This window comes from Phocoena phocoena, chromosome 19, assembly GCF_963924675.1.
Source record: "Phocoena phocoena chromosome 19, mPhoPho1.1, whole genome shotgun sequence".
NCBI lineage: Eukaryota > Metazoa > Chordata > Mammalia > Artiodactyla > Phocoenidae > Phocoena > Phocoena phocoena.
This window is the reverse complement of record NC_089237.1, coordinates 19,548,491-19,576,459: the sequence shown is the minus strand read 5'-3', so window position 1 is coordinate 19,576,459 and position 27,969 is coordinate 19,548,491. Positions and strand designations below refer to the sequence as shown.

The 27,969-nt window shown below is 56.3% G+C and overlaps 2 protein-coding genes across 7 annotated transcripts in view; both read right to left on the bottom strand.

Annotated features, from left to right (window-relative positions):
• The window catches only part of ZNF385C (zinc finger protein 385C), a 30,291-nt gene extending 3,454 nt beyond the window's left edge, over positions 1-26,837 (bottom strand). For 3 of the 6 annotated variants that reach the window (XM_065896704.1, XM_065896705.1, XM_065896708.1), the window contains exons 1-4: positions 26,585-26,837; positions 5,968-6,116; positions 3,819-3,929; positions 2,336-2,501 (exon numbers count right to left, since the gene is read on the bottom strand). In XM_065896704.1, coding sequence (XP_065752776.1) covers positions 2,336-2,501; positions 3,819-3,929; positions 5,968-6,116; positions 26,585-26,837 — 679 coding nt within the window. The remainder of the gene's footprint in view (positions 1-2,335; positions 2,502-3,818; positions 3,930-5,967; positions 6,117-26,584) is intronic. The other 3 variants (XM_065896707.1, XM_065896706.1, XM_065896709.1) reach the window with 3 other exon arrangements.
• C19H17orf113 (chromosome 19 C17orf113 homolog) lies at positions 7,763-11,081 on the bottom strand. The gene is made up of 2 exons (XM_065896703.1): positions 10,410-11,081; positions 7,763-9,247 (listed from the first exon to the last, which is right to left on the bottom strand). Exons 1-2 carry the CDS (start codon positions 10,950-10,952, stop codon positions 7,763-7,765), a joined length of 2,028 nt encoding a protein of 675 aa, XP_065752775.1. The 5' UTR covers positions 10,953-11,081.
• Positions 26,838-27,969: the final 1,132 nt, after the last annotated feature.

Here is a 27,969-nt window from a genome sequence, read left to right as displayed (position 1 = left end):
GCGCGAAGCCTACTGTGAAGTGCACGCGCGAGGGATCTAGGCTGTGGGCTCCTTATGAGAATCTAATGCCTGATGATCTGGGGGTGGGAGCTGAGGCGGTGATGCTAGCGCTGGGGAGCGGCTGCAAATACAGATTGTCATTAGCAGAGAGGTCTGACTGCACAGAGACCACAATAAATCAACTGCCTGCAGACTCATATCAAAACCCTATCCGTGGGGGGCTTCCCTGGTGGCGCAGTGGTTGAGAATCTGCCTGCCAATGCAAGGGACACAGGTTCGAGCCCTGGCCTGGGAAGATCCCACATGCCACGGAGCAACTAAGCCCGTGTGCCACAACTACTGAGCCTGAGCTCTAGAGCCCGCGAGCCACAACTACTTAGCCCATGTGCCACAATTACTGAAGCCCAAGTGCCCTAGAACCCATGCTCTGCAACAAGAGAAGCCACCGCAATGAGAAGCCAGCGCACCGTAACGAAGAGTAGCCCCTGCTCGCCGCAACTAGAGAAAGCCCATGCACAGCAACGAAGACCCAACACAGTCAAAAATAAAAACAAATTAATTAAAAAAAAAAACCTATCAGCGGGCTTCCCTGGTGGCGCAGTGGTTGAGAATCCACCTGCCAATGCAGGAGACACGGGTTCAAGCCCTGGTCCAGGAAGATACCACATGCTGTGGAGCAACTAAGCCCATGCACCACAACTACTGAAGCCCAAGTGCCCTAGAGCCCATGCTCTGCAACAAGAGAAGCCACTGCAATGAGAAGCCTGCGCACCACAACGAAGGGTAGCCCCCCGCTAGCCGCAACTAGAGAAAGCCCATATGTAGCAACGAAGATCCAATGCAGCCAAAAATAAATAAATAAATAAATTTCTTAAAAAAAAAAAAAAGTCCTATCAGTGAGTGGCAAGTGACAATTAAGCTGCATCTTACGGAGTAGACTGGACATAAGCAACATACTTTGGGTGTCACTGTCTCCCATCATCCCCAGATGGGACCAACTAGTTTGCAGGAAAACAAGCTCAGGGCTCTCACTGATTCTGCATTATGGTGAGCTGTATAATTATTTAATTATATATTACAATGTAATAATAATGGAAATAAAGTGCTCAATAAATGTAATGCCCTTGAATCATCCTGAAACCAACCCTCCCTCCCCGGTCCGTGGGAAAATTGTCTTCCGTGAAACTGGTCCCTGGTGCCAAAAAGGTTGGGGACCACTGCCGTATGTTGCTAGCCCAGAAAAGATCAAAATTCGAAATTGGAAGTCCAGTGTCTACCGAATGCATATGGCTTTCACACTGTTGTGAAGTCAAAAAATGATAATCCAGGGCTTCCCTGGTGGCGCAGTGGCTGGGAGTCCGCCTGCCGATGCAGGGGATGCGGGTTTGTGCCCCGGTCCAGGAGGATCCCACGGAGTGGCTGGACCCGTGGGCCATGGCCGCTGAGCCTGAGCGTCTGGGGCCTGTGCTCCGCGGTGGGGGAGGCCACAGCTGTGAGAGGCCCGGGTACCGCAAAAAAAAAAAAAAAAAAAAAAAAAAAAAACATAATCCAAACCACCATGAAGTCGGGGACCACCTGTATATCATTAACCAAAACCAGGTGAAATTGATCTCTGGTGAGAAAGGTCAGGCTCATAGTTACTCTTGGGGAGGGGTGTGGGTGGTTGGATAGCATCACCTCCAAACTCATGTCCATCTGGAACCTCAGAATGTGATCTTATTTGGAAATAGGGTCTTTGCTGATGTAATTAGTTAAGATGAGATCATACTGGACTAGGGTGGGCCCTAATCCAATGACTGGTGTCCTTATAAGAAGACCGTGTGAAAGCACAGAGACACTGGGGAAAATGTGATGTGAAGTCGGAGGCAGAGATCGGAATGAGGCATCCACAAGCCAAGGATTGCCGGCAACGACCAGAAGCTAGAAGAGCGGAATGAAACAGATTCCCCCCACCCAACCGTGCCCCCAGAAGGAACCAACCCTGCTGACACCTTGCTTCAAACTGCTGACCTCCAGAACTGTGAGAAAATACATCTCTGTTATTTTCAGCCACCCAGTTTGTGGTCATTTGTTATCACAGCCCTAAGAAGCTAACAACAGGTAGTGACCGGGAGGGGACCCAAGGAGGGGCTACTAGGGTGCTTGTGACACATTTCTTCATCTCAGCAGATCCAGACTGGAAAATCTGTGGTGCTCTACACATGTGATGTGTGCCTTTCCCTGTATGTATAGAATACTCCCACAGGAGCAGGAATAATAATAGGCAGGAATCGCTCAACCCCTTTTCAGAAGCCAGATTTGGAGTGGGAAGGGGGGAGAAAAGTTCAGGACTGACCTCTGCTCTGTGGCTCTTCAGGGGCTCCACTGGCTGGAGTCGGGGATGGGGACACCAGCGTCCCATCCTGGGCCAGGGTTTGCAGCCTCTGCTTGCTCTTGGCGGCTTCGACAGCCTTGAGTTTTCTGGCGTGTTTGTGGCCTTTGTAGTGTGCTTCGGCCTGGTTCTGGGGAGGGGAGGGCATGGGGTCACCATTCATTGGCTGAGTCCACCTGCCCCATCCATGAGCTGGCGCTGGGCAGGGGGTAGGTCAGAGGGAGGCACGGCTCCGGCCACCCAGGGGGCGCATCCTTGTCACCATCACAGCATGTGTGTGGCCCTGAGGTTTACAGAATGCATTCTCATACACGAGCTCGCAGGCAAGCAGCCCCTGGCTTCAAATTCTGCCTCAGCCGCTTATTAACTGTGCATCTTTGGGCAGGTCCCATCACCTCTCTGAGCCTCGGTTTCCTCGCTCATGAGCTCTGTGATGATAATACTGATTTCACAGAGTTATGAGAATTAAAATGAGAACATGAATGATAAGGGCCTAGTCCAAGCAGTAGGTGCTCAGTGAATGTCAGTTACCAACAGGTTTATAAATGCACAAGCGGAAAAACAGAGCAGTCCCCACACTTTCGGGAATGTGCGCCTCAGATCATTCAACCCTTTGTACATTTTTCCAACAAATAGTTATCGAACATTTGCCATGTGCCAGGCAAATGTGCTGGGCCTGGTATGAAGATGACAACGGTTCCTCCCTCAGAGTGAAGTCTCTCTGTCCATCACTTGCATGACTCACATAGCCTGAAGGCCTGGAGGGACCCTCCAGATCTGGCCTGTCCACTAGGGGTCCCTTCTTGTTGCTCCCAAAAGTAGGAAAGACAGGCCCCCGTGGCCCCTCCCTGGGCACTTTCACCAGAGCAGGGAAGGTCCGCTCTCTAGGGGCGGGCCATGGTAGAAAGCATGCGGACTATGGGGTCAGCCAGGCCTGGGTTCAAATCCCAGCTCTACTTACCAGCTGTGTGGCCTCATGCAAGTCACTTAACCTCTCTGAGGCTGAGTTTCCTCGTCTGAAAAGTGGGGCTGATGATAGCACCTCTATCCATCTCACAGATGTATCATGAGAACTCATTAAGAGGACAGGCATGAACACATTCTGGAAACTCTCAGGTGCATTAAGAACTCAGCTCTGGACTGAGAGCCGATGGTGACCCCTGGGACCCGGAGTAGGGAAGGGCAGCCTTCTCTCTGGCAGAAGGGTCCAGGACACAGGAGAGAGGCATAGGGGAGGGAAATGAAATCCCAGGGGGATGGGATGGGACGGGGCAGAGGAATCTGGAGAGAGGAGAGGATGGGATGGATAAAGGACCAGGGGGGGCTCTTCCGCAACGAAGGACAGAAAATACGGAGCCCAGTCCCTTTGCCACCCCTATTCCTCCAGGAAAGACCCCAGAAGCCCAGTCTCCAGCCCCCTCCCCAGCCTGTTTCCACTACTCCTCACCGCTGAGTTGAATCTCAGGTGACAGATGTTACAGGAAATGAAGAGCTTCTTCTTCAGAGGGGAGGGAACCCCAAATGTGTGACTGATGACGGCCTTCTGGACCGGGTCCATCTGTGAAGGGGGTGGGACTGCACAATAACTTTGGGGTCAGCTCAGTAAGGGCAGGGGGCGGGCACTGCAAAATGCCAAAAACTAAGACTATGGAGGAGGGCAGTGATCAGCCCAGAGGAAGAAATTTCCCATGTCTGTGGATATTAGAGAAAAAGAAACAGCCTCTTCCCTGGCCGACCTTCTCTGTCAGCCTAGGCTTCTGCTTAGAGGCAGGGGGATGGCCAGGATGACCTCCATGACCTTGCGAAACAGAACCACGTGCTGGCGATCACACTGGCATCTCTTGCCGCCCCTCTGGTCTCTTTTTTTTTCTCATTCGCAAGAATCACAACTATTGGGACAGAGAGTTGGGGGCAGGCAGAAGCAGAGAAAGGAATTTGGAATTTCCTCTCCCATAACCCAGACTTGCGCTGGACCTGCGGGCTGGGGGACATAAGGCTTATCTTATCAGCTCTGCCACTGTCACTAGGTCTGAGAGGGAGAGGGACAGCCACGGCCCAGGGGCGGTGGGGGGCTGGGCGGGGGCGGCAGGGGCAGCAAGTGGAAGCCAGAGGATGGTTCCCTGAGTAGTAGGGTCGTTTCTCTGGCATATTAATTTGCCATATTAATTTCTTTTCCTTACTTTAGATAAATTTTTTTTCTTCTATCAAACCAAGCTTTTATGTTCCCTTTTCTCAGGGGCTAGGTTGTTGGGCCCAAAGCAGAAGCTGTCTGGGCTTGCTTGTCAAGAGGAACTTTCCAAACCTTCCTGAGAGAGGAGAACAGAAACTTTGAGAGAAACTTCCCTGACAAGAGAAAGAGGCTCTAACTCCCACAGCACCCAGGGCGGGGGCGTGCAGAGGACAGGACTTCAGAGGAGAGTGGCCTGCAGGGCCCCCAGTAGGAGGACGACAGCAGGTTGACCCCCTCTTAGGGATTATGTGCCTGAACAGTGAGCATCCAGCAAGTGACAGTGGGGACCGAAGACCAGAGGACCCTCCCCAAATGTCTCAGGCTCCACAGGACGTTTGCACAACCCTGGAGGGCGGGAAGGAAGGAGCTCCCAAGGGTGACTGAGACGGAATTTCCTACCATCTTGGCAGGATGGGGTGGGGCTCATCAATGATTATATTTGATTTTCCAAATTTTTAAAAAAAGGTGACGGGGCTTCCCCGGTGGCGCAGTGGTTGAGAGTCCGCCTGCCGATGCAGGGGATTCGGGTTCGTGCCCCGGTCCGGGAAGATCCCACATGCCGCGGAGCGGCTGGGTCCGTGAGCCATGGCCGCTGAGCCCGCGCGTCCGGAGCCTGTGCTCCGCAACGGGAGAGGCCACAGCGGTGAGAGGCCCGCATACCGCCACAAAAAAAAAAAAAAAAAAAAAAAAGGTGACGTACCTTATAGCTCATGTAGTGAAGTAAATTTCATATTTACACACATACACACATGGAAATACATGTTTCCGTGTATACAGACTAGTAGACAGACACACGGCGCACAAGCTTACAGGCAGTTGCAAATTACAGAGACAACTAGAAAGATACACGCTGGCATGCACACCAACGGCACGCATCCACACACTTATGGTCACCCAAACCACAAAAAACACACACTCAGAGGCCAGACACACACCAAACACATACACAGTCGACACCAAGACACACAAAAACTCTCAGATACACAGGCACACACACTAATTACAGACAACTACCCAGGCACAAAGAGTTTATAAACACACATGCACAAGCTCACACCCACGAAAAACAAAGCCCTATAGAGACAAACTAAAACAGAAAGGCACACCCCAAGTGCACACAGACAGCCCTGTAGAGAAACTCAAGTGAAACCTGCAGTTCACAGGCCCCCCCGGGGCCCAGCAGTAGTTGCTGGGGGGAGGGGGTGATACCATCCTGGATCCCTGGCCTAAGTGGGAGCTGGGCCCCATTTCAGGAGCACTTGGTCACTCTGGTGACCAGCTTCTGAGAGCTGGGCCCTTGCAGCCCCCCTTCCCCTCCACCCCCACACTCGGCTGCATGCCCCCCACCCGCCAGCCCAGCCCGTACCGTGCTGAAGTTGGGGAAGAGACTGAGCGGGGTGGCGCCATTGAAGTGGAAGGCGAGCAAGTGCTTGAAGTCCAGCGGGGGCTGCAGAGGCCTGGCGGGCAGGGGCAGGGAGGCCAGCAGGGGGCTGGGGGTGCTGGAGGCCGGGCCTGCTGCAGGAGGAAGAAGGGCAGGGTCTGAAACGGGGAGCCACGGGGCTCACTCCTCCCTCTGCAGCCAGAACACGAGGCTGATGGGCTTCTTGGGTGTAGAGAGAGAGCAGAAGCCCCTGTCTCCCTGTTCACAAAGTAGCACTGGCCGAGTCCAGGGCGATGACAGCGCGTTTCTGTGCCTCTCCTCTCCACAACTGGGGAAGCAGAATCAGGGAGTCCACAGTTCCAGGCTGCCAGCCCAGAAGGATGACCACCACCCCACCCACAGGGGCAGCGTAATGACCTAAATGAAGCCCAGAGGGGAGTCAGGCCAAGGGAGTCAGGCCCCTGACACACACACCACCACGGAGACTGCACGATGCACTGGGTTTCCACTTTATTGCAAATTAAACCCAAACCCAGGAGGCCTGGGGAGAGGCCAGCCCCCTCCCCTCTCACTACCTACCCTGTCCAGATCCCCACATGGTTCACAGCAAGGGCTGACAGAGGGGATAGGAAACCCACTAGAATCTGAAAGGATGTGTTCCCCAGCTCTGGTGAGGCCCCAGCTGCTTCCTTCAGGAGGCAAAAAGCCCTCCGACATCCCTGTGTTGGGCCTGAGGCTGCATCTCAGAGTCAGCCAGTCCAGCACTGTGGTTTTACAGTCTTTGGTCTTAAAGGTCTGAGGCAGGGGCCCAGGTTCAATCCCTGGTCGGGCAACTGAGATCCCACAAGCCAAGCAGTGGGCAAGAAAAAAAAAAATCTGTTGTGAATTCCCTGGCAGTCCGGTGGTTAGGACTCTGCGCCGAGGGCCCGGGTTCAATCTTTGGTCGAGGAACTAAAATCTAAAATCCTGGCGTGGCAAAAAAAAAAAAAAAAGTCTGAGGCAAGGGCAGGGGAAGGCTAGGAACTTAGAAAGCAACCAGATTTTGAGGAGGAAAAAAATTAGAAATAAATTTAGTCCACCTGGGACTTTTTTGGACCCTGTCATTGCAAAACCAAAGTAAGTCCTTTTAGATTTCGTGTATTAACACTGTGAAAGATAGGATAGATTTATTTTACATTTATAGATGTGTATGTCGATATACACAGCCATGTAGAGAAAAGCCTCAGGCAGCCTACTGGTGAGGAGGGCGCCACCACTTCCCTCGAACTGTTAGCTTGTGCACAGAGAGGGTGCTGTGCTGTGTGTCAAAAACAAGGGCGGTCATCTGCTCTCCAGTCACATCTGAAGAGATGTTGTCAGAAGTGGGGGCCAACAGTCAAGGACCCAGTCTCCTCTCCTTCAACCCTTGAATTGCGCAGACCCTGTCTTCCTCCCTCCAACCAAGAGCCCCTCAACTTTTCTAGGACCAAAACTTTGGCTGAGTTCAGAGGGAAAGGGGTGAGCCACTCTCACCAAACTCTGGAAAGGTCAGGAGTGATATTTAGGGTGCCCCAGACCCCAGCACCTCTGCCCACTGGCCCGAGCCCCGCCCCCGATCCAGCCCCTCCTCCACAGCCCACGGGGCTCGGTTAGTACTCAGCGTGGAGCAGAGGGAGCACGGGGAAGGTGGGTGGGAGGCCACAGCTAGGAGGTCAGCTTGGGTGCAGCACGGTCAATTCCGGCTTGGCCCTTAGAGAGCCTAGGGCCCCGGGCTGGCTGGACAGAGGAGAGGAGGCCGCCCTCACGTGAGCTGCGAGCCCAGGAGCCCCTCACCCCACCCACTCTCTAGGAACTCCACCGCCAGCGCAAAGTCAAACTCGTGCAGCGGCGGCCCATCCACCGCGATCTTCACCGCGGGGCCGCCCCGGCCTTCCCCCGCCCCGCCCGGCCCCCACCACCGCAGCTCCCGGCTGCGGCCGACCTTGTCCAGGAGGCCGGCGCCCGCGGGCAGCGCCAAGGCCAGGGAGGCGAGGGCGGCGAAGTCAGGGAAGAGCTCATGCAGTTCAGAGCGAGCGCACGCCAGCTTGGCGCACAGGGCCCGCGGGCCCAGCCGCCCCAGGCTGCACACCACGCGCTTGAAGAGCGCGAAGTCGCCCAGCGCCCGCTGGCACACCACGGCGGGGGCGAAGGCGCGCAACAGGACGCGCAGCGCCCCCTCGCCGTGCGCGCCCAGCTCCTCGGGTGCCTGCGGGTAGCGGCGGGGGTCGAAGATCGCCGCCAAGGCGGCCACGGCGTCCAGCGAGGGCCCGGGGTAGGAGTCCCGCAGCCCCCTCCGCATGGAGTCCAGGAAAGCCCCCCGCAGCCGCTCCAAGCCCTGGACCGCAGCCTCGGAGTAGCCCACCAGCTCCACACCGCGGTAGGTGCAGCGGCCGCGGCCCAAGTCAGGGCTGGAGGTTGCCAGTTCCTGCAGGAAGCCCTGGAGACGCGCCCCACCTGAGCTGCGCTGCGCTTGGAGGGAGGCTGCAGCTGCCGTCACCAGCGGTTGCAGCAAGGCCAAGTCCGGCTCTTCTGGCTGCAGGACAAGGGCGAGCTTCTGCACGGACGGCAGAGCATCCAGCAGGAGGTGGGTGAAGGCCACAAAGGTGAACTGGCGCAGGGCGAGGGCCAGTGCCCTGGTTGTAGGTGAGGCTGGGGCAGAGGCCTCCAGCGTGGGCACCAGGCAAGGCCAAGCCTCAGCCACTGCTTCCACCACAGGCAGCAGGGAGGCCCAGGGCACTGGCCGTGGTCCTGCCAAGTCAATAGCTGCAAGGTCCAGTGCCGCCCGGAGCTCAGGGACCACGTGGGAACTGGGGCCACCATGGAGGCGGAATAGGGCATCCAGCACACTTTCATATTCACCTAGGTAGGCAGGGGGCTTGGGATCTGTCCGGCCCGGGAGGCAGTGTAGCTCCATGAGCAGTGGGCAGGCAGCCTGGAGCTGCGGGCCCACGCTCCCCAGGCGGTCACTGGGGAGGCTTGAGCTGAGCCAGGCCAGCTTGGATGCAGACACGCCGAAAGCCTGCAGAATGTCCAGGAGTTGGCCAGCGGTGGCCTCGCCTTCCCGTAGCTCCACACTGCCCAGGAAGGTGGTGGCAGGCTGGCCATCGCAGGGGGACACCGAAGTGGCAAACAAGGCCAGACTGTGGGACTCAGGCCAGTCCCTGGTCTCGTCCAACACCAGGCCCACATACGGGGATGCCTTCAGGCGTTGGCAGGCCTCTGTGTGCAAGACACTGGCAATGGCCACCTGGGACAGCCAGGGAAAGAAAGGGAGGGAGGACAGAGTTAGGCTTGTCCTGGGAAGGGGAGGCAGGCAGGGTGGGGTGATAGAAAGAGCACAGGCCTGGGGTCAGACTAACCCTAGCTTTGCCACTTACTGACTGTGTGACCTTGCGCAAATCATTTCACCTCGCTGTTCATCTCTGTTTCCTCAGCTCTAAAACCAGGCCGATACCTGCCCCCAAGCTCCTCAAAAGGTTGTTGTGACTCCTATCTTAGTGCCCTGACCAGGGACTGAACCCGGGCCCTCATCAGTGAAAGCGCGGAGTCCTAACCACTGGACCGCCAGGGAATTCCCATCAATGTAATTTTGTGTTGTACTTATACGTGTAAAAATGCTTTAGGAACCATAAAGTTTCTACAGCGTTTTGTGTGTGTGTGTTTTTCCACAGCATTGCCCCTGTCAGCCTTATTCCTGGGGTCTCCCTCTGCTCTGCGGCTCAGGGATTAACTGATAGACACGTTGACTCCCTACCAGTTACAAAGGGCCCCAACTGTGTGCTGTTTGTCATCTCTCTGGGCGATGAGATCCGACTCCCCCACCCCTTTACCAGCCCCCAGGACTCATACAGCCAGTGCCTGGGACAGAGCTGCAATATGCACGCCCCCAGGGGCCACATGGGTGATACTGACCTTGAAGTGGGCCAGGGATAAACCAAAGGGAATGGGGAAGCCCATGCCCTGCTCTCCAACTCCAGAACTTCATGCCCTGACTGCACAGGACCTAGCTTCTTAGTAGAAGTCACAAATCCACATTTTTATATGTAATCTCTTGTTTTTTTTTGTTGTTGTTGTTTTTTGTTTATCTTGGAGACTAATTTAAGTTTTCTTAAAAACTGTGAAAACCACCAAAACACATCTGTGGGCCAATCGAGCTCCCAGGCCACCAGTTTGCAACCTCTGACCTAGGTAGTGAGGGGAGCGGACCTGAGCCCTTGAGGACAGGGCCTGGCCCGGCCTCTTCACTGTTGGGCACCCAGGAGCTGGCACCGAGTATGCCCTCAGTGAAGGCTCTGATGGGCGAAGGTGTGAATGAAGTGCTTTGGCTGCTGCCCCGGGGCCTGGCATGCTGGTGCCATGCCCAGATGGCTTGATGTTCTCCCTCCCCCACAGCCCTGGCTGCCACCCACCTGCATGTCCCTCACCCTCCTAGGACTGTAGTAATCGCCGTGCTCCATGCCCAGCAGCGCCTGACACAGGTTGAACCTCTGTAGCTCGAGCAGGGCAGAGCAGCGGTCGTCAGGCACGTCCTCCTTGGCCATGCAGTACACCGTGGTCAGCACGGCCACCTTGGCCGGGTTCGCTTCCACCTTGACACTCCTGAAGCTGGGGGTGGTCGCCAGGCCCGGACAGGTCCCTCCACCCTCAGCCTGGCCCTCAAAAGTGGGCCGGCCCCGGTTGACGGCCAGAGCCTGGCGGTGGGCCCCCGAGGTCACGTGGCGCATCAGGGCATGGCGCTGGAAGTTGTCGGTGCCCACGGTGAAGGCGTTCTCCGCTTTGCCGTGCTTGTTCCGCACCAGGGCCTGGCGGCACTCTAGGCAAAACATCAACTTCCGCTCGTAGTCGAAGTCCAGCCAGGTGAACTCCTCTTTCCAGTGCTCGTTGAAGTAACGCTTGCACTTCTTATTGGAGTTGGAAGCCTCTCCGGCTGGTTTCTTCCCCGGGGGCACCATTCCTGCTCGAGGGGCAGGGCGCCTCCAACCCCCACCCAGATGCTCTTGTCCCCCCAGCCTGCCCCGCACACCGAAGCACCTCCTTTGACAAGGGGAGTCGGTGGGGAGGCAGGAGGGGGGCAGCCCGCCAGGCTAATGGGGACCATCCATCTAACTTAGCCCGGAAAGTTTATTTCCACTCCGCTGGTGGGAGACTGGAGGTGAAAGAGACAAGGGAGAGGTGTTAGGCGTCCACTGGGGGTTCACACTGCCCACAGAGGACTCCCCGGGCGAGGGGTGGACTGGACCCAATGGGGAAGGGCTACTGGGAGTGGGCCATAAAGCGTTATCCAAAGTGGGTAGAGGTACGGGGGCTGCAGCCCCCTCTAAGGGTCTCCCTGTATCCAGGACAAGGCATCGAGCTTTGACTGCCGAAGCACGTCAGAACTCAGAGCTGGAAAGACCAGCGCCGTCAACGCAAACACACTGTATAATCCCGAGACAGCGCTGGTTCTCAGGGCTCACGAATAACTCGGGGCTGAATCCTGGCTCCTCGCCCAGAGGATAACTGGTGCCATCAGGCCACAGTCATTTGTGTCAACAGAAGGAAGTTAGCACGAAGCTGAGCTCCCAGAGCCACAGGACTGAGGAATGGGATTTGTTTCCTCTGGAGCTCCCCTCCCTAAACACACGCATGGGCACGGTCACACACACACCAGCTGTGCGGTTCTGGGAAGGGTAGCCCAGAAGCGGGGGCTGGGTTCCAGACTAAAGGCAGCCAGCTGGTTGCCTCTACCTCCCTCACTCCACCACCACGCCAGGTGCGAGGCGAGGATGAGGAGTTCAGGACCCCACGGCCACGTCCAGTTGATGGCCAAGACCTGCCACCTCTGCTTCCTCATTATCTCTCACACCTGCCCCTCCCCTCCATGGTTACTGATAACAACAGCGGTAACTACCATTTACCGAGTTCGAACTGACTCAGGCCCTGTGCTAAGGACTGGGGTGACTCCATCAGGAGACCAAGATTACTCTTGCAAGTACTCTCTGAGGATGGTATCATCCTCACTTTGGACAGGAGGAAACTGAAGCTCGGGAGCTTTAAGTGACTTGCCCAAGGTTTGCCAAGCAGTAAGTGGCTGAGGTGGAATTAGAACCCAAGTCCCCCTGACTCCACAGGCCATGCTGAGACCCTGGCCTGCACCGTCTCACCTGGATTACGCAGCGGCTTCCGCCTCTGCCTTTGTTCCACCACATTCATACCTCACGTAACAGCCAGAGAGCAAGGCCACACACAGATCCCACTGTGTCACTGCCCTGCTTCCGCCTCTTTGGTGGTGTCCCATTGCCTAAGTCTACATACCTCACCATGAGCCAGTGAGACCCCCCCCCCCCCCCAGCCTCTGGACACCTCCAGAGCCTTCCCACTCCTGTCTACTCAGCCAGCTCCAAAGGCTTCCCATGCCCCACACACATTACTGTTATTTCTGCTCCTGCCTCCATCCCCCGTACCTGGAACTCCCTATCCCTCCTCTTTCCCTGGCTATTTCCCATTCATTCCTGGAGAGCAGCTCAGGCATCCCCTCTGCCACCCTAATCCCCCCCCCCCCCCAACCTGGGCTGGTACCTGTCCTCTATTCTCCCATAATTCCCCGTGTATGAGTCTTTGTAACACAATATGGTGAATGCAGGGATGCTCTACGTATCTCTGTACTCGGTTCCTGGAGGGTCAAGATCACATTTGTTCATTTTTGTACCTCTACGTCCCTGTACAGGACTGGGCACGCAGATGGCTCTCAGCAAAAGCTGGTTGTTTAAAAGAACGAAAGGATTATTTTGGCTATATGAAACAACTTCCTGTTTCTTTTTTTTTTTAAGATTTTTTTTGACGTGGACTATTTTCAAAGTCTTTACTGAATTTGTTACAATATTGCTTCTGTTTCGGTTTTTTGGCCGGGAGGCATGTGGGATCCCAGCCCCCCTGACCAGGGATCGAACCTGCATCCCCGGAACTGGAAGGCGAAGTTCCAACCACTGGACCACCAGGGAAGTCCCAACAACTTCCTGTTTCTGAGGCTGTTGGTTTAGCTGATTCTAAACTCTGAGAAAGCAGTGACTGTCTTGCCCACCTGATGTTACACCCAGCGCCCTGTGTGGAACCTGGCGCTTAGTAGGTAGGTAGAGTAAGGGCAGATGAGTAGAATTCCACGGGCAGCCCATGCAGTGTAAGGAGAAGCACTCCGTGTTCCCAGAAGTGGGTGAACCTTGCTGGTCCTCTTCCCCTGGACTCTGAGCGGCAGTTGGTACTGCTCATCACGCCCTCCTGAAACACACTTTTCTCTTGCCTTCCAGGACACCACAGCCCCTGGTTTTCCTTGCTCCCGTCAGCCACTCCTCTGATGTCATCTCATCCTCCTCTTCCCTATCTCAAGCTGTCCCAAGAGCTCAGAACCATCTCTACAGGACCCTCCTCTGGGCACCACACCTTTCCATCCAACTGCCTTCCTGGCTTTTCTAAACAGATCTCTCCTGTATCTGTCCCTACAAAATATGCTCCTCTCCCAGGCTGCCCCGCTCAGGAAAATGGCCCTTTCTCCCACCCAGCTGCTCCGGCTGGAAAACTGCCCATCCAACCCCCACTCTCTTCCACATCAGGACCTGGTCTGTCCACAGGTCCTGTTGATTCCACCTCTACGATCTACCTCTAACTCATCCCTTCTCTCCATGCCACTGCCACCATCCCTGTCCAGGCCACCATCATCTCTTGCTTAGACTACAGCAGTTGCTTCCCGATGGCACTCTGGGTCTCCACTCTTACCCCTGTCTGGGGTCAGAGACTCTCAGTAGCCAGAGGGGGCTTTTTAAAACATACAGCTTAAAATCCCTCCATGACTGCCCATTGCTCTGAGGCCAGCACCAGAATCCCTTTCAAGATCTACCAAATGCCCAGGCACTGCTGACCTCTCTGGGAGCCACTTGTGCCTCCCTCCCCTTCCAGCTACACTGGCCTTCTCTCAGTTCCTCCAGAGTGCCAGAGTCCCATCCCCAGAACCTTTGCACATGCTGCGACTTCTTCCAGAATGTTCCCACCCTCCCTCCCAACACTTTGCCTAATCCACTTTCCCTCTGGTCTTAGCATAATGACCTCTTCAGGGGAGGCTTCTCTAATTATCCTTCCCCAGCAAGTCCCCTTATTTTCTGTCACTGCCCCGTTTGTTCCCTCCAGCGCACTCCCCAAAGTTTACAGATATGCTTATTTCTGTGTATTGCTTGCGCTCTTGCTGTCCGCCCCCGTCCCCTGGAAAATTCCCCGAGGGCAGGTAAGGTAATTTACTTGTTCCTCTCTGGACTCCAGAGAAGGGAACCACGGCTGGCCCCCAGCAGGTGCTCCACAAAATTTGAGCAGTAAATGAGTCAGGAAGCACAAGCTCTCAGGCAGAGACAGCAATGGAGAGGGCACCCGGGCACCTTTTGGGCGGCTAGAACAGCTGCCTTTGACGTCCTTTCCTCCTAAGGTCCCGTGATTCTGTGACTTTGTCTAGCCCGCCACGCAAAGGGTCTTAGAATGGAGAGGAGGTGCAAAGTCAAGGTGACACCCTTCTGGGTTTTTGAGAAAAGAACAAAAAGAGTAGGGAGGGAGGAAGCCTGGGAAGATGGAGATTCTGAAACTGTACTGTCCGATAGGGTAGCCACCAGCCACATGTGGCTGTTTAAAATTAATCAGAATTTTAATTTTTTTTTTTTTATGGTCGCACCACGTGGCTTTCAGGGATCTTAGTTCCCCGACCAGGGATCGAACCCACGCCCTTGGCAGTGGAAGCGCAGAGTCCTAACCACTGGACCGCCTTGGAATTCCCCAGAATTTTAAATTTTTAAAAATTCAGTTCCTCGGCCACACGAGCCACACTTCAAGTTCTCAATAACCATGTGTGGCTAGTGGCTATTGTACTAGATGGCCCAGATAGAGAACATATAGAGCATCCCAGAAAGTTCTACTGAACAGCGCTGCTCTAAAAGACCAGGCAAAAGCCATTGACATTCTCCTACCTCAACCTGAGGGAACCGGGCTGGGTGGGGCGGGATGTAAGACGTGACTCTTGAGGGGCCCCTGGGGCGATGTGTGTTGGCCGGTGGTCCCCACTCCACCCCAGCACTTAAGCCTCAAACAGTGTCTATATGGCCTCAGGATGGGGGTCCCCAGTTCCCTCCCCAGGCTTCTTTGGGTCTCCTACTTTCGGGACCCCACCAAGAGGAGTCCACGCTCCCGGCAGACTAGGGGCAGGAGCCCCGTCCCCTGGCAGCCCATCCTCCCGGGGCCTGGATGCGGAGGGCTGGGGAACTTCCTCTGGGGGGCGCGTGGTGCAGGAGCTCTTCGATGGCTGCCGCCCGCGCCGTGCCGCCTCTCCCGCTGGACCCCAGCCCCCGTGGCCGCCCCCTGCCTGGAGGTTCCTGGAGGGGGCGCCCCGCCCGGCCCCCTCCCCTCCCCGGCCCCCGCACGCACGCACTCACTGAGTCTCGGGAGCCACCATCTTGCGCGGTGGACGCTCTGGCCGCGGTCTCCTTGGGCTCCACTGAGCGACAGCAGCCACTAGCGGTAACCGGGGCGAAGAGGCGCCAGCGGCGGCGCGGGCCGGGGTCGCGGGCAGGGCGGCGGCGCCCCCGGGGGTCGGCCGGCCGCGCCCACCTGCCGCCGCTTTGGCTCGGCGCACCCTTAGCCCGGCGTCGCTCTCACCCTCCCCACCGCGTGCGTTGCAGCAGGAGCAACTCAGGTTAGACCGCAGGAAGGATGCTCCCCGCCAGCGGGAGGGACAGCGGTCATTCATTCACCACAGGTATCCGTGGGTTCCTAGAGGAGCTCACAGGTGAGAACCGACTGGTGAGAGCCAAACGGGCGGAGCGCTAGGGAGGCTACACTCTGGCAGGTGCCCCGAGCGAGAGTGACGAACAAAATGCTTTGGGATCACAGAGGAGCAGGCGGTCAGCTGAAGGTCATCGGCCTGGAGAGCCAATTAGGTTTCACAAAAGGGTCAGTGAGATTTTACCAGGCAAAGGGCATTTCAGCGGTGGGAACGGCAGAGCCATTGGGAACCGTCGTGAAGTTCAAGGTCGAGTGCAGGTTCTCAAAGCTCAAGGTAGAACAGAGGTATGGAAGCTCTACAGTGAATGCTGGGGATTTTGAACTTCCGGCCTTGTGGGGAACCTCTGGAGGTGGACTGAACCTGGGCCCTCAGCAGTGAGAGCGCAGTCTTAACTGCTGGACCACCAGGGAATTCCCAGGAAATCAGTGTTTTAATCTAATGAGTTATTTGTAACAGGGATGACAAATGGGGTGGGTGGGAGGAGTGACCTCTTCCTAGAACTTTCAGATGCCCAGGAGACCCTCACCCCTGTGTGGGTTTCCCTGCAGGAGGAATGTGGGTGGTACCCCACCCTCCTAGACCTAGAAGCCTGCAGTGGAGCTCCAGTAACGACATCAAACTCTGAGGCCTTGGCAGCCCAGCACTTGACCTCGGTTTCCTCACCTGTGAAGTGGAAATTACAGCTGGATAAGGAGGAAGGGGCAGGAGAGGAATGGGTCTGAGGACCAAATAAGATGCTGGGTGTGGAGGCTGTTTGCACAGGGGGCGCAGGGCACTTGGTGACCCAGTCTCCCCTTCTGGTCAGCACGAAGTCACCCGGAAATGCCTTCCAGCCCCTGCACAACTGGGTACACTCTTCTCCCACTCAAGGCCTAAGGCACACGTTGAGATCAGGGCCTCTCCAGTGGTTGCTGGGAGCTCCCTGCAGCCCCCTTCACGCAGCGCTGCTCTGAGCCGCCCACCACCTGCCTCTGACATTCACTGTGAGTCCTGGCCCCCAGGGCCGCTGGGATGACGCACGAGTCATGGCACATGCACACGTACGTGTGGCCACTTGGCTTGTGGGTATGCTCAGATGAAGGGAGACACTGCAGCCCCCACCCCTGTCCCAAGATGGCACCACACAGCCTGATGGGTCTAGAATTCTGCACCCCAAAAACGGTCAGGCGTGTGTTGGGGGGTGTTCTCGGGTAGCATCTTGGAACAGAACAGCCACCCTGGCTAAGTGTCTCAGAGCAGTCCCTCCCCACCCCTGGCCAGAGGTCCACAGCCAGGACCCAGGGCTCATTGGATGGCTGCCTCAAGAGGGTGGGTTGTTACTCTGATCAAACAGGAATAAACCAGACGGAGTGACGGAGAAAAGGCCACCCCCAGGGGTCCAACAGAGCCTAGGGCAGGGGTGCAGAGCAGGTGTCTCATGAAATAACATCACCCTGCCTGCCATCCAAGGGAGAGAATCCGGGGAAACTACGTCCTGCTGTTTCGCCATCACTGGGAAAGATACACACGAAAGAGCACAGGGACACACACCCTGAGGTCCGCAGGCATCCACACAGATAGTGACAGGGACAGACACCAAGGCACACACTCACACACATCTCCCTATGGTGAGACCGTCTATGCACATTGATGTGTGTACATACGGAGGTGGTACCCACGCAGAGACAGACAGATACCCCTGCTGGCCAAGGGGCGGGCACAGAGGCCACGCATGCGCATGCATGAACACACAGGCGAGAGCCACAGACACACTCGGATCATATATACCCAGAGGGACGGACACACGAGGACACGCAGACCCCTACAGACGCACATACGGACAATACAGAACGACAGGCGTGCAGTGGCACACATCACACAGAGGTTCACGTGCATAAAGATCCATATGCAGAAGCACACACACCCCTTACAAAATTAAATGCGCCTGACATACACACAAGCTCATGTAGCCAAACCCAGAGTCCCCTCCCACCCCCGCCTCGAGTCATAGGGGCAGATGGTAGGGTCCTCCCCAAGGCAGGCATGCACGCACACACACACACACGCACACACACACGCACACACACGCGCACACACACACACACACCTCAAATAGTAAAGTTGCCATTTCTATCACAGATAAAACCAAAACTCTGAAGAAAGGGAGTCCAGGAGGGAGAGAGCACCAAAGGCAGGGAATGAGAGGCTGAACCAAGACCCCAGCTTGCCCACTCCCCGCTAGGATTAGGGTTCCTCCCCACATTCTCCAGCGCCCCCAACCCACCCTGGGCTGGCCGGCACTGTGGAGGCGTTGATGTTCCAGACTCCCGCCCTCCCTGCACCTGAGGAAGACCCCCGGGCCCAGTCACAAGAGGAACTCTGCTCCCAGCCCCATGGCCTCCAGCCCTTGCCCTTGTGGAAGGAGATCCCCCAAATCCTTAAAGGGTAACGGCTGTTTCCCTCAAAAAGGACCAGGCAAGCCCTGTGTGGGGAGGTGAGCCCGGAGCCCACGAACGAAGCACGGGGGGCATTGATGTGGACCCCAGCGCGGTGGCTGGACCTCAGCGGGCGCCTGGCTCTCTCCTTCTCTGCTGCATTAACAACTGCCTCTAACCCCCGACCCCTGCTCCTCCAGGCAGCCCCTCGGAGGCAGCTGAAGGTATGATTTGACACAAGGAACCTTTGTAGCGGGCTCCTCCGATGACGCACACCTGCCCCGGAGTGCAGCAGCCTTATTCCTGCAGGCTGGACCTCCAGATTCCCGACCCTTCCTGCCACCCCGGCCCCACCTTTGCTCCCGGCCGGAGTGGGGGCTCCCCCTCCCCATCCTTGAACTTGGGAAAAGGTACCAAGAGTCAGCTGGCTACTGTAGCCTCTAAACAGACGACTCTGTGGGGGCCGACAATAGGAGGAAAAGAATAGGGCAGGGGAGAGGGGAGAGGCCCACCCTCGGCTGGAAGCCCCCGCCCCAACCCCCCGGCTCAGGCGTCCTCAGCACTCACCCAAGAGCATTCTCTGCCTTTGGAGGAACCGCTGAGCGCAGAGTGAGAAGCGAATGAAACCCAGCCGGAGAGTGACAGAGGGAAGGGGTGGGGGAGTGGAGGGACAGGAGGGGAGGGTGCGAGGGAGGGGCTCCTGCTTCTGCTGGGAAGCCACGGTTACCGGGCCCTGTCTCCCCACTCCAGGAAGGCGCTGCCTGTTCCCTGGTTTCCCCATCCCAACCACCGGTGGAAAGAACAGGGCGCTTCTTCCCCGAAGGTATGGGGACAGGGGGAGGGTGTCCGGGGACCTAGTGCCTCTTATACTGAAGCGAAGAGTTGACCCTGCCCACAGAGGCCTCCAGGACAGGAGGTGCTTCCAGCCCCTTCTCTGCCTGCCAGAAAATTCTTCTTCTGAACTTTGAAGCCCTGCCTCAGGGCTTGCTGCCACAGGGGCCCCGTTCTCCTATCTAGCCTTACTTATCCTCTGCCCCCATCCCCTTTTATTTACCTCCTTTTGCTGCAGGGGAAACCGAGGCTCAGAGAGCGGGAAGCGAGCGCAACGTGGCTTGCAGTTCAGTACCTGGACTGCCGGACCTGCTACCTGGGCAATGCCAGGAAGCAGGGAAGGGGTGTTCATCTGATCACCTAGAACTTCTGACGCGCCTCATCTGCCCGTACCCTTCCCTCCCCCCCATCTTTTCTCTTCTGATTTGGCTTCTTCCTCCCCCTCCTCTTCCTGAAACCTGCGGGCTCCTAACTCACCTGAGCACCTGGTGCCGGGAGGGGGGTGGAATGCGGGAGAGGAGACAGCCAAGCCACAGCTGGATCCAGTCTCGCATTCCAAGCCCGGGTCCCAGCGCTAGCCCCCCACCCCCTCAGCATCCTGTCTCCACCAGACAATAACCCGTAATCTCTGGAGCAGCCGGTTCTCAAGCTGCAAAGAAGGTCTGGGGAGGGGGTGGCGGCAGCAGCCCCTGAAAACAGGTTTGTTAGGAAGAGGCTCTCTGGGGGGAAGGACTTGCTGGTGTGGGGAGAGGAAGGAAACTCAAGCCCAGAGCTAATTAACCCACCCAGAGACACAGACGGAACCTTTGTCTGCTGCGGGGGCAGGGATCTGAGCTAAGCCCCCTAATTTCCACCCAGACAGCCTTGCCTTTCCTGGTGGCCCCTGGGGGGAGGTGCTGATGGTCAGGTTCACATCTGTGAGGGGGTGCTGTCCAGGGAGAGTGAGGGCACCGCCGCAGGAGGCACTGGTTAGACCCCAAGAACTTCTTAGTGGCCTTGTGGGAGCCAAGGTGAAACAGGCATCCAGAGGCCTCAGGACGGGTTGGGAGGGATGCTGAGGAGGAACTGGAAACCCAGGGAGATACTGAAGCCACGGGGGGACAGGCTGGAGGGCTTCCGGGGCCTCCTGATGGGACTGAAATTAATCCATCTGCGGGGAGTGGAGGGAGAGGAGCTCATCAAGCCAGTGACTCAGGGGTGACCCAAGCTCAAGGCCTTTGATCTCTGGGGCTCAGAATGCAGCCGGAGGCTTCTGCAGTCAAAGACTAGGAGAGGAGATGGAGGGGCTGCTTAGAACGGGATCTAGGAGAGGTCTGAGGGCACAGGGCCGGGGACAGCCTCCATCTGCCACTCTGATGCCTTCCCGTCCCCAAAGGCACCAGGGTGTCTGGTACAGCTGCAGCCGACTTTGCCCTGAAATCCAATATAGTCTGACTCCGTCTCCGCTTTCTTGTCCCCGTTAGTGTCTACCTTGTGCTCCCCATCCAAGTCCCCTCTGGCCATTTCGGTAAGCCAGAGCTTAAGTCATTTTTGAAATCTCCTTCTCTCCCCGCTGGTGTCATGTTGCAATGGTGGGGAACAGGGGATGCGCCCTAAATTGGGCAGCTGGGTCAGTCCTGCCAAGAGATAGGGGGAGGAACCAGTTGGATTTAGAAGGCTCCCCTCCCTGTCCCGAGCCAGCCTAAGCAGAGCGGGAGATGGCTGGCATCTCCCCATTGTTCACTTGAGGACACCAAGGCGTGGGTTCTGAGCACTTGAACCGCCTGTCACGGGAGCTGGTCTGCCTGCGCTGGGCCATCCTTCCTCCCCATTCCTGAAACATTAAGGCTCTGTCTCTCTTAATGTGTGCTGCTCTCCTCAGCAGCAAGGTGGGGAAGGCACGTGAGAGGCAGGATTTAGAGTCAGAGATGCTGGGATCTGAACCTCGCTGTGGCCTTAGGCCTGTCGCTTACACTCTCTGAGTTCTAGTATCTCAGTGTCTAAAGTGAGGGCTGAATGCCAGTCAGCTATGCCCGGGGATGGCTGGGTGAGGAGGGAATGCTGTGCTCCTTGCGGAAGTGCTTTGCCAACCGTTCATCTCCTAAGCACGTGCTCATTGGCCCTGGGGGTAGGTCACAGCTCTTTCCCCAAGGTCCAGGTCCAGGTGTCCGTCCCCCAAGCCCGGTGCTGGCCCAACATCTACACTAGAGGTTGGAGGTAGGAGGGTTGAGGCAGCAAACCTTTCTCTCTGCAGATGTTCAAGAACTACCTAAAATTGTTTAGGGGTACGCGCGTGCACGCGTGTGTGTGTGTGTGTGTGTGATGGTCAATAGGGTCATTGAGTTCAGCCACATTGAGGCGGAGGTTCCTGGTGCCCACACCTCCCATGGGGGGCAGGTAGGGTGAAAGATGGCTCATTCCTGAAGGATGAAAGGGTCTGCTGTGTGGGAGACAGATCGGGAGGAGGGCAGGTGGGGGAATGACCTGGAGGAGGGGCTGGGGAAGGGTGCGGTTCCTGCTGTTTCCCCATCCTGTGCTGTTTCCCCTTCCTAGGTGTTCCAGGCTGACTCATGGTGGGCAGCTGGGTGAGGCTGAGTAAGGAAGCCTCTGACACAGGCATTGGTGAGGAAGCTCAGAGAGGGGACAGCCGCCCCCCATATCTCCCTCCCACAGACGGCCTCAGGGACAGGATCCTCCAGACAGGATCCCGCCTCACTGCCCGTGACGGCCTGTCACTGTGCAAGGCGCCAGCCCCCCAGACCCCTAATCAGAGTGACAGCTCCAGGAGGCCTCCCAGAAAGGGAGCCTCGAAGGGGCATGACTGGGCTGTCACCCCCACCACTTCAGCGCCCTCCCAGGGAACGGGCGGCCCTCCTGGCTGCCACAGGACTGAGATCTCAGGTGTCCAGGAACAAAGCCGTGGGTTAAGGGCTTCTCACACTTTGGCTCAAGCCTCCTGAAAGTAGACGTGACTCGTGACTCTCTCCATTTCCGGAGGGTGCCCCAGTCAGCCGTGCCCTCAGGGCTCTCTGCTCTGGTCCAGCCTCCTCGAGAGGACTTCCTCACGACTGAGGTCCCCACCCCCTCACCCCTGGGGAAAGTTGCTAGCATTGCGCTGCCTCTCCCACCCCCAACTCCCAGAGGGCCAAGGGGACAGGAGAGTCCATGGAGGGGGGTGGCTTGCTGGGGGGGTCATGACCTGAAGTAGAGTCAAAGATAACCAGGCCAAGGGACTTCCCTGGCAGTCCAGTGGTTAAGACTCCGTGCTTCCAATGCAGGGGGCGTGGGTTTGATCCCTGGTCAGGGAACTATGATCCCACGTGCCTCTTGGTGTGGCCAAAAAAAAAAAAAAAGATAACCAGGCCAATGGAACACAGGTTCTCCGCTGGAGCCCCGGGATTCCAGGGCTCCCAGAAATCTGAGGATGCAACATCCTCGCTCTAGTCACAGCCATCACCCCCCGGCCCACCATGCTCCCACAGTGCCGCTCACTCCTCTTAGCATGGCGGTGGGGGATGGTCTGGCCCCGTGGCTGTCTTTCCCTCCAGACCGTGAATGCCCAGCACTGCTCAGTACAGAATCCCGGCATCCTGCATGGGGCCAGCGCAGGGCTGGAAGGCTGGTGATGCAGGACAGGTGACTGGAGGGCCAATGACTTACGAGGTGTTGTTTAACAATCTCGGGGGGGGAGTACCAGGCATCGTGTCTCCTGGTGACCCCCCCCAAACCTACTCTGTACTCGGGGGATAAGGACTGTGAGAAAAGGGAAGCCAAGTGAAGGGGAACCCCATCCCTCTGGACAGCCTGTCTGTGGCCACCAGTGTCTGCGGTCCTTTTTCTCACACCCCGCCTGCTCTCTCCACACTGGGATGGTGGGTCGGGGAGAGAAGGAAGGACCACTGCCCAGAAGGAAGGCCTGAAAAGCCAGAGTTAGAGGGGAGCAGGGGTGGGACCAAGTCCTCTGGTCACAGGAATGGCCTTCCCCACCCACCCTTGCCTCCCTCTCAGTGCCCCCTTTCCGATAACGGAACTGTCCATCACAGCATCCCCTAAGCCAGAGTCATCCTTGGCACCTCCCTTCCCCTTGGCCCCACATCCCGTCAGTCACCAAGTCCTGCAGAAAAGACCCCGGAATCTGGTTCCACCATCCTACCCCCTTCCTTCTCATGTGCCCGCGAGACGCACCCTTCCCCCTCACCAGAGACCTCTAAAAACACTAACTACTCCGCTCAAAACACTTCAGTGATGCCTGTCACCTTTAGGACAAAGGCCAGATGCCCAGCCTGGCTTTGAGGACTTTACAGGCAGCCCCTGCTCACCTCCTGCCGCGCCAGCCACTTGCCTAGCCCAGCACTACCTGCTGTTCCTGCAAAGCCATGGCCTCAGGCCTGGGTGCATTTGCTCTAGCTCAGGGGTCCTCAATCCCCCAGTCCGTGGCCTGTTAGCAACCAGGCCGCACAGCAGGAGGTGAGCGGTGGGCTAGTGAACGAAGCTTCATGTATATTTACAGCCACTCCCCATCGCTCGCATTACCACCTGAGCTCCGCCTCCTGTCAGATCCGCGGCAGCGCATTAGATTCTCATAGGAGCACGAAGCCTACTGTGAAGTGCACGCGCGAGGGATCTAGGCTGTGGGCTCCGTATGAGAATCTAATGCCTGATGATCTGGGGGGAAGCTGAGGCGGTGATGCTAGCGCTGGGGAGCGGCTGCAAATACAGATTGTCATTAGCAGAGAGGTCTGACTGCACAGAGACCACAATAAATCAACTGCCTGCAGACTCATATCAAAACCCTATCCGTGGGGGGCTTCCCTGGTGGCGCAGTGGTTGAGAATCTGCCTGCCAATGCAAGGGACACAGGTTCGAGCCCTGGCCTGGGAAGATCCCACGTGCCACGGAGCAACTAAGCCCGTGTGCCACAACTACTGAGCCTGAGCTCTAGAGCCCGCGAGCCACAACTACTTAACCCGCGTGCCACAGCTACTGAAGCCTGCACGCCTAGAGCCTGTGCTCCGCAACAAAAGAAGCCACGACAATGAGAAGCCCACGCGCCGCAACGAAGAGTAGCCCCTGCTCGCCGCAACTAGAGAAAGCCCGTGCACAGCAACAAAGACCCAACACAGCCAAAATAAATAAATTTTAAAAACACACACACAAAAAACCCTATCAGTGAGTGGCAAGTGAAAACAAGCTCAGGGATCCCACTGATTCTGTATTATGGTGAGTTGTATTATCATCTCACTATATATCGCCATGTAATAATGATAGAAATAAAGTGCACGATCGACGTAACGCACTTCAATCATTCCAAAACCATCCCCCAGCCCCCCCAGTCCGTGGAAAAATTGTCTTCCACGAAACCGGTCCCTGGTGCCAAAAAGGTTGGGGACCACTGCTCTAGCTGTCTCCCTGCCTGGGAGACAAGATCCACCTTCAGTGTCACTTCTCTGAAGCGTTCCCTGACTTCTGTCAATTCACCTCTCCCTCCCACTCTTCAAAGGAGCCCATCCCCACATCTATGAAGCCTGCTGTTATCTTGGACAAACTTGTCTGCATGTAGTTATCTAGACAGTTCTTTCCTAACAGGCAGCTCTGTTGCCTTTTAAAAAGACAGATTCCCAGACAAATGCTGTATGTTCTCACTTACATGCAGAATCTAAATAAAGCTGAACTCATAGACGTAGAAGAGAGTAGAATGGTGGTTGCCAGGGGCTGGTGGTGGGGGAAATGGGGACATGTCAGTCAAAGGGTACAAAGTCCCAGCTGTAAGATAAATAAGATCCAGGGATCTAATGCACAGCATAGTGGCTACAATTAGCAGTACTGCCTTATACGCTTGAAAGTTGTTAAGAAAGTAAATCTTAACTGTTATCTGTACACATACACTCAGAATTATGTGAGGGGATGGAGGTGTTAACTAGCCTTACTGTGGTAATCATTTTGCAATATATACATGTATCAAATCATCACACTGTACCCCTTACATTTACATTTGTTATATGTCAGTAATATCTCAATAAAGAAAAAATACAACGAAAGAAAAAATACCACAAGGTCCTACTGTATATCACAGGGAAATATACTCAATATTCAATATTCTGTAACAACCTAAAAGGGAAAAGAATCTGAAAAAGAACATATATATATATATATATATGTATATATATACCTGAATCACTGTGCTGTACCCCTGAAACTAACACAACATCGTAAATCAACTCTATTTCGATAGAAAAACAATAAAAATAAAAATATGAATACCCCCAATCAGCAGCTTGCACATAGTAAGCTGTCTGTAGGTATTTGGTGAATTAATGAATGACTTTTGAACACACTCACACACACACACTCCAGAAACATCCATACAGTTGAATATGGTCTTATTCAGAGTCACATCCTGGGGTCCAGCCCTGAGGGCTCAGGTGGGGAAGATGGTACCAGCCATTAGAGCATTCCCTGCTTTGCTTACGCAGTGACCTCTGCCTGCGAGGTCCCTTCTCCTCTGACCCCTGTTCCGAAGCTCACTGCAGCCCCCCTCCTTTGGGAGGCCTTTCGTGGTACCCCCAGGTAGAATCGCCCTTTCTCCTTTGTACCCCTGGGGTCATGTCCCATGTAGCACCCACAACATTCATCTCATTTCGTGTCTGTCTCAGCCTAAAAGACAGTTTCAGTCTTGGGGGCCGCGGCAGGAGGAGTAAGACTGGAGCGTCTCCAGGCCCCAGCACAGTGTGGGGAGCACAGAGGGCATCCCATAAACACTCACCCAAACAACAGGCAGCCCTCAGGAGGTCAGAGTGTAGCCCTCTGGCAAAGCTACCAACCTGGGCCGCAGGGTATGTGTGCAGGGCGTGCTTCTGGTGGCCGCCCCCAGGAACCAGGGAGAAGTTCCGGCCCTTCCTGCCTCTCACGCTGGGTCTGGTTCATAACCTGTTTCCCCTGCCGGCCAGCGGCCCGCTGCTCCTGGTTTCTCCCATGACTCCCATGTGCCTGTCAGCTGGAATCATATTCACGAATCCATTCACCCACTTCGCCCAGAAATCTGCCTTGCAGCCAGCGGCCCTCTTGCAGCCCAACCTCTGCAGAGTCATGCCAGCCAGGGAGAGGCCGAAATCCTGGCCAGGAGTCCAGTGGCCAAAGAGAGAGGGGCTTCTCCCCGCTCTTCCCCTGACCACCTCTCAGCCCTTAGCCGGAGTGTCGTGTACTTCGCTGACCCTGGCCTTCAGAGACCAGAGCAGGAGGCCGGGACGCCCTGTAGGTGAGGCCCTTATCTGGAAAACTATCTGCCAGGGGGCTCCTGGCTGGAGAAATGCTGCTTAGGGGGCCTGGTCCTGAAAGACCCCACAGGGAGAGCCCCAGATCCAGAGGAGACCTCAGACCTCAGGCCCTGAGAGACCCCATAGAGGGCTGTCCAGATGCAAAAAAACTTGACAGCATCTGGGGAACTTCAGACTCTAAGACCCCATTGAGGGTACCCCAGACCAAAAGACCCCACAGAGAGACGCCACAGACCCAGAGCCCCTCACAGGGGCCCAGAACCAAATCTGTGGGAGCAGCGCCCCTCCACACTGACCTGGCCCCAGGGGCGTCTTTCCCAAGCTGAGCTGCCGCAGGCGCCTCTGGTGGGCCCGCCCCCCACAGTGCACCTGGGCCTGGGCTGCCGAGTTCAGCTGGATGTTGCAGACGTCGCAGAGGGTGTACGACGGCCGTTTTCTTTCCCGCTTGGGTTTAGGTGGTTCTGGAGGCCGAGGGGGGCACTCAGCAGCTGCAGATCCTCCGGGGGGCTCCTTCTCACCCGGGGGAGATGGGCTCAGTGGCCGCTTCATACCTGGGCAGATCGGGAGACAAGTAAACAAAGGCGAGTGCAATGAATACACAGAAGGAGCAAGAGGGCTTCGGGACCCAGAGATGCCTGTGCCCCATATCCCAGCTGAAATTCCCTGGCCTTCTGAAAGCCGCAACCCAAGGATGGCAAAAGGGAGCAGAAGGGGAGCTGTTTTAAACAAAGCAGCAGTAAAATGCAGGGGTATCTGCAAGAGTGTCAGAAATGGCCACACACTGGGTGGCCGACACCTGAGGGCTCAGAGCAAAGCGCTCAGAGGGAGAGCGGGGCTCTCAGAAAGCAGGCGACGTGGAGGGAGAGCCAGCAGAGAGGCTACTGGAGACACTAGCCTGGCCCAAGGCAGGCCAGGCGCTGACAGTGCTGGGACAGGCAGGCCTGTGGTGCCTGCTGGAGATGCAGGAGCTGCCCGCCAGAGGATGACTGCAGAAACCCAACCACCTCGTGCCCAGTGCCCGTGACATTCACAAACGGTGACAGTGTGTGAAGCCATCCCCACCCCTGCCCCACGTGGCTCCCGATGCCCCCTGCTGTTAGGGCAACAGTTGGTGTTTACACACACACACACACACACACACACAGCGCACACGTGCATCACCCCTCCAGGCCCCTCCCCTTCTCCTTTCTGACTCACTTCTTGGAACCTTTCCCACCCACCGGACTTTTCTGCCTCTAACTGGCTCTATTCTGCCCCATCACCTTCCTCAGACTGAACTGGGTTGATTTTCACTTTCCTCCTGAATCTGTGTGCATGCTTCCTGCCTCTGCTTCAGATTGGGTATTTCCCGAGGGCAGGCCTGGTGTCCCCCTCACCAGGACAGAGAATGCCTGAGGTCAGGGGCTGTGTCTCTCGCTCAGAGTGGGGGAGCCCCGAGGCTAGGGCCTGAGTGAGAAGTGACAGAGCCCATTTCTCTTGTATGGGCTGAATTACATCTGGTGACCCCCACCCTGCCCCCCTCCCCACAAATTCATATGTTGAAGTCCTAACTCCTAGTATCTCACAATGTGATTGTATTTAGAGAGGGTCTTTAAAGAGGTAATTAAGTTAAGATGAGGTCATTAGGGTGGTCCCTAATCCAATATGGCTGTTGTCCTTATAAGAAGAGGAAATTTGGGGA

Excerpts from the sequence above, each read along its gene's own strand:
- C19H17orf113 (XM_065896703.1), bottom strand. The coding sequence starts at position 10,952 with ATGGTGCCCCCGGGGAAGAAACCAGCCGGAGAGGCTTCCAACTCCAAT. Across the intron at positions 9,248-10,409 it reads GGAGGGTGAGGGACATGCAG|GTGGCCATTGCCAGTGTCTT; the intron begins GTGGGTGGCAGC and ends TGGCTGTCCCAG.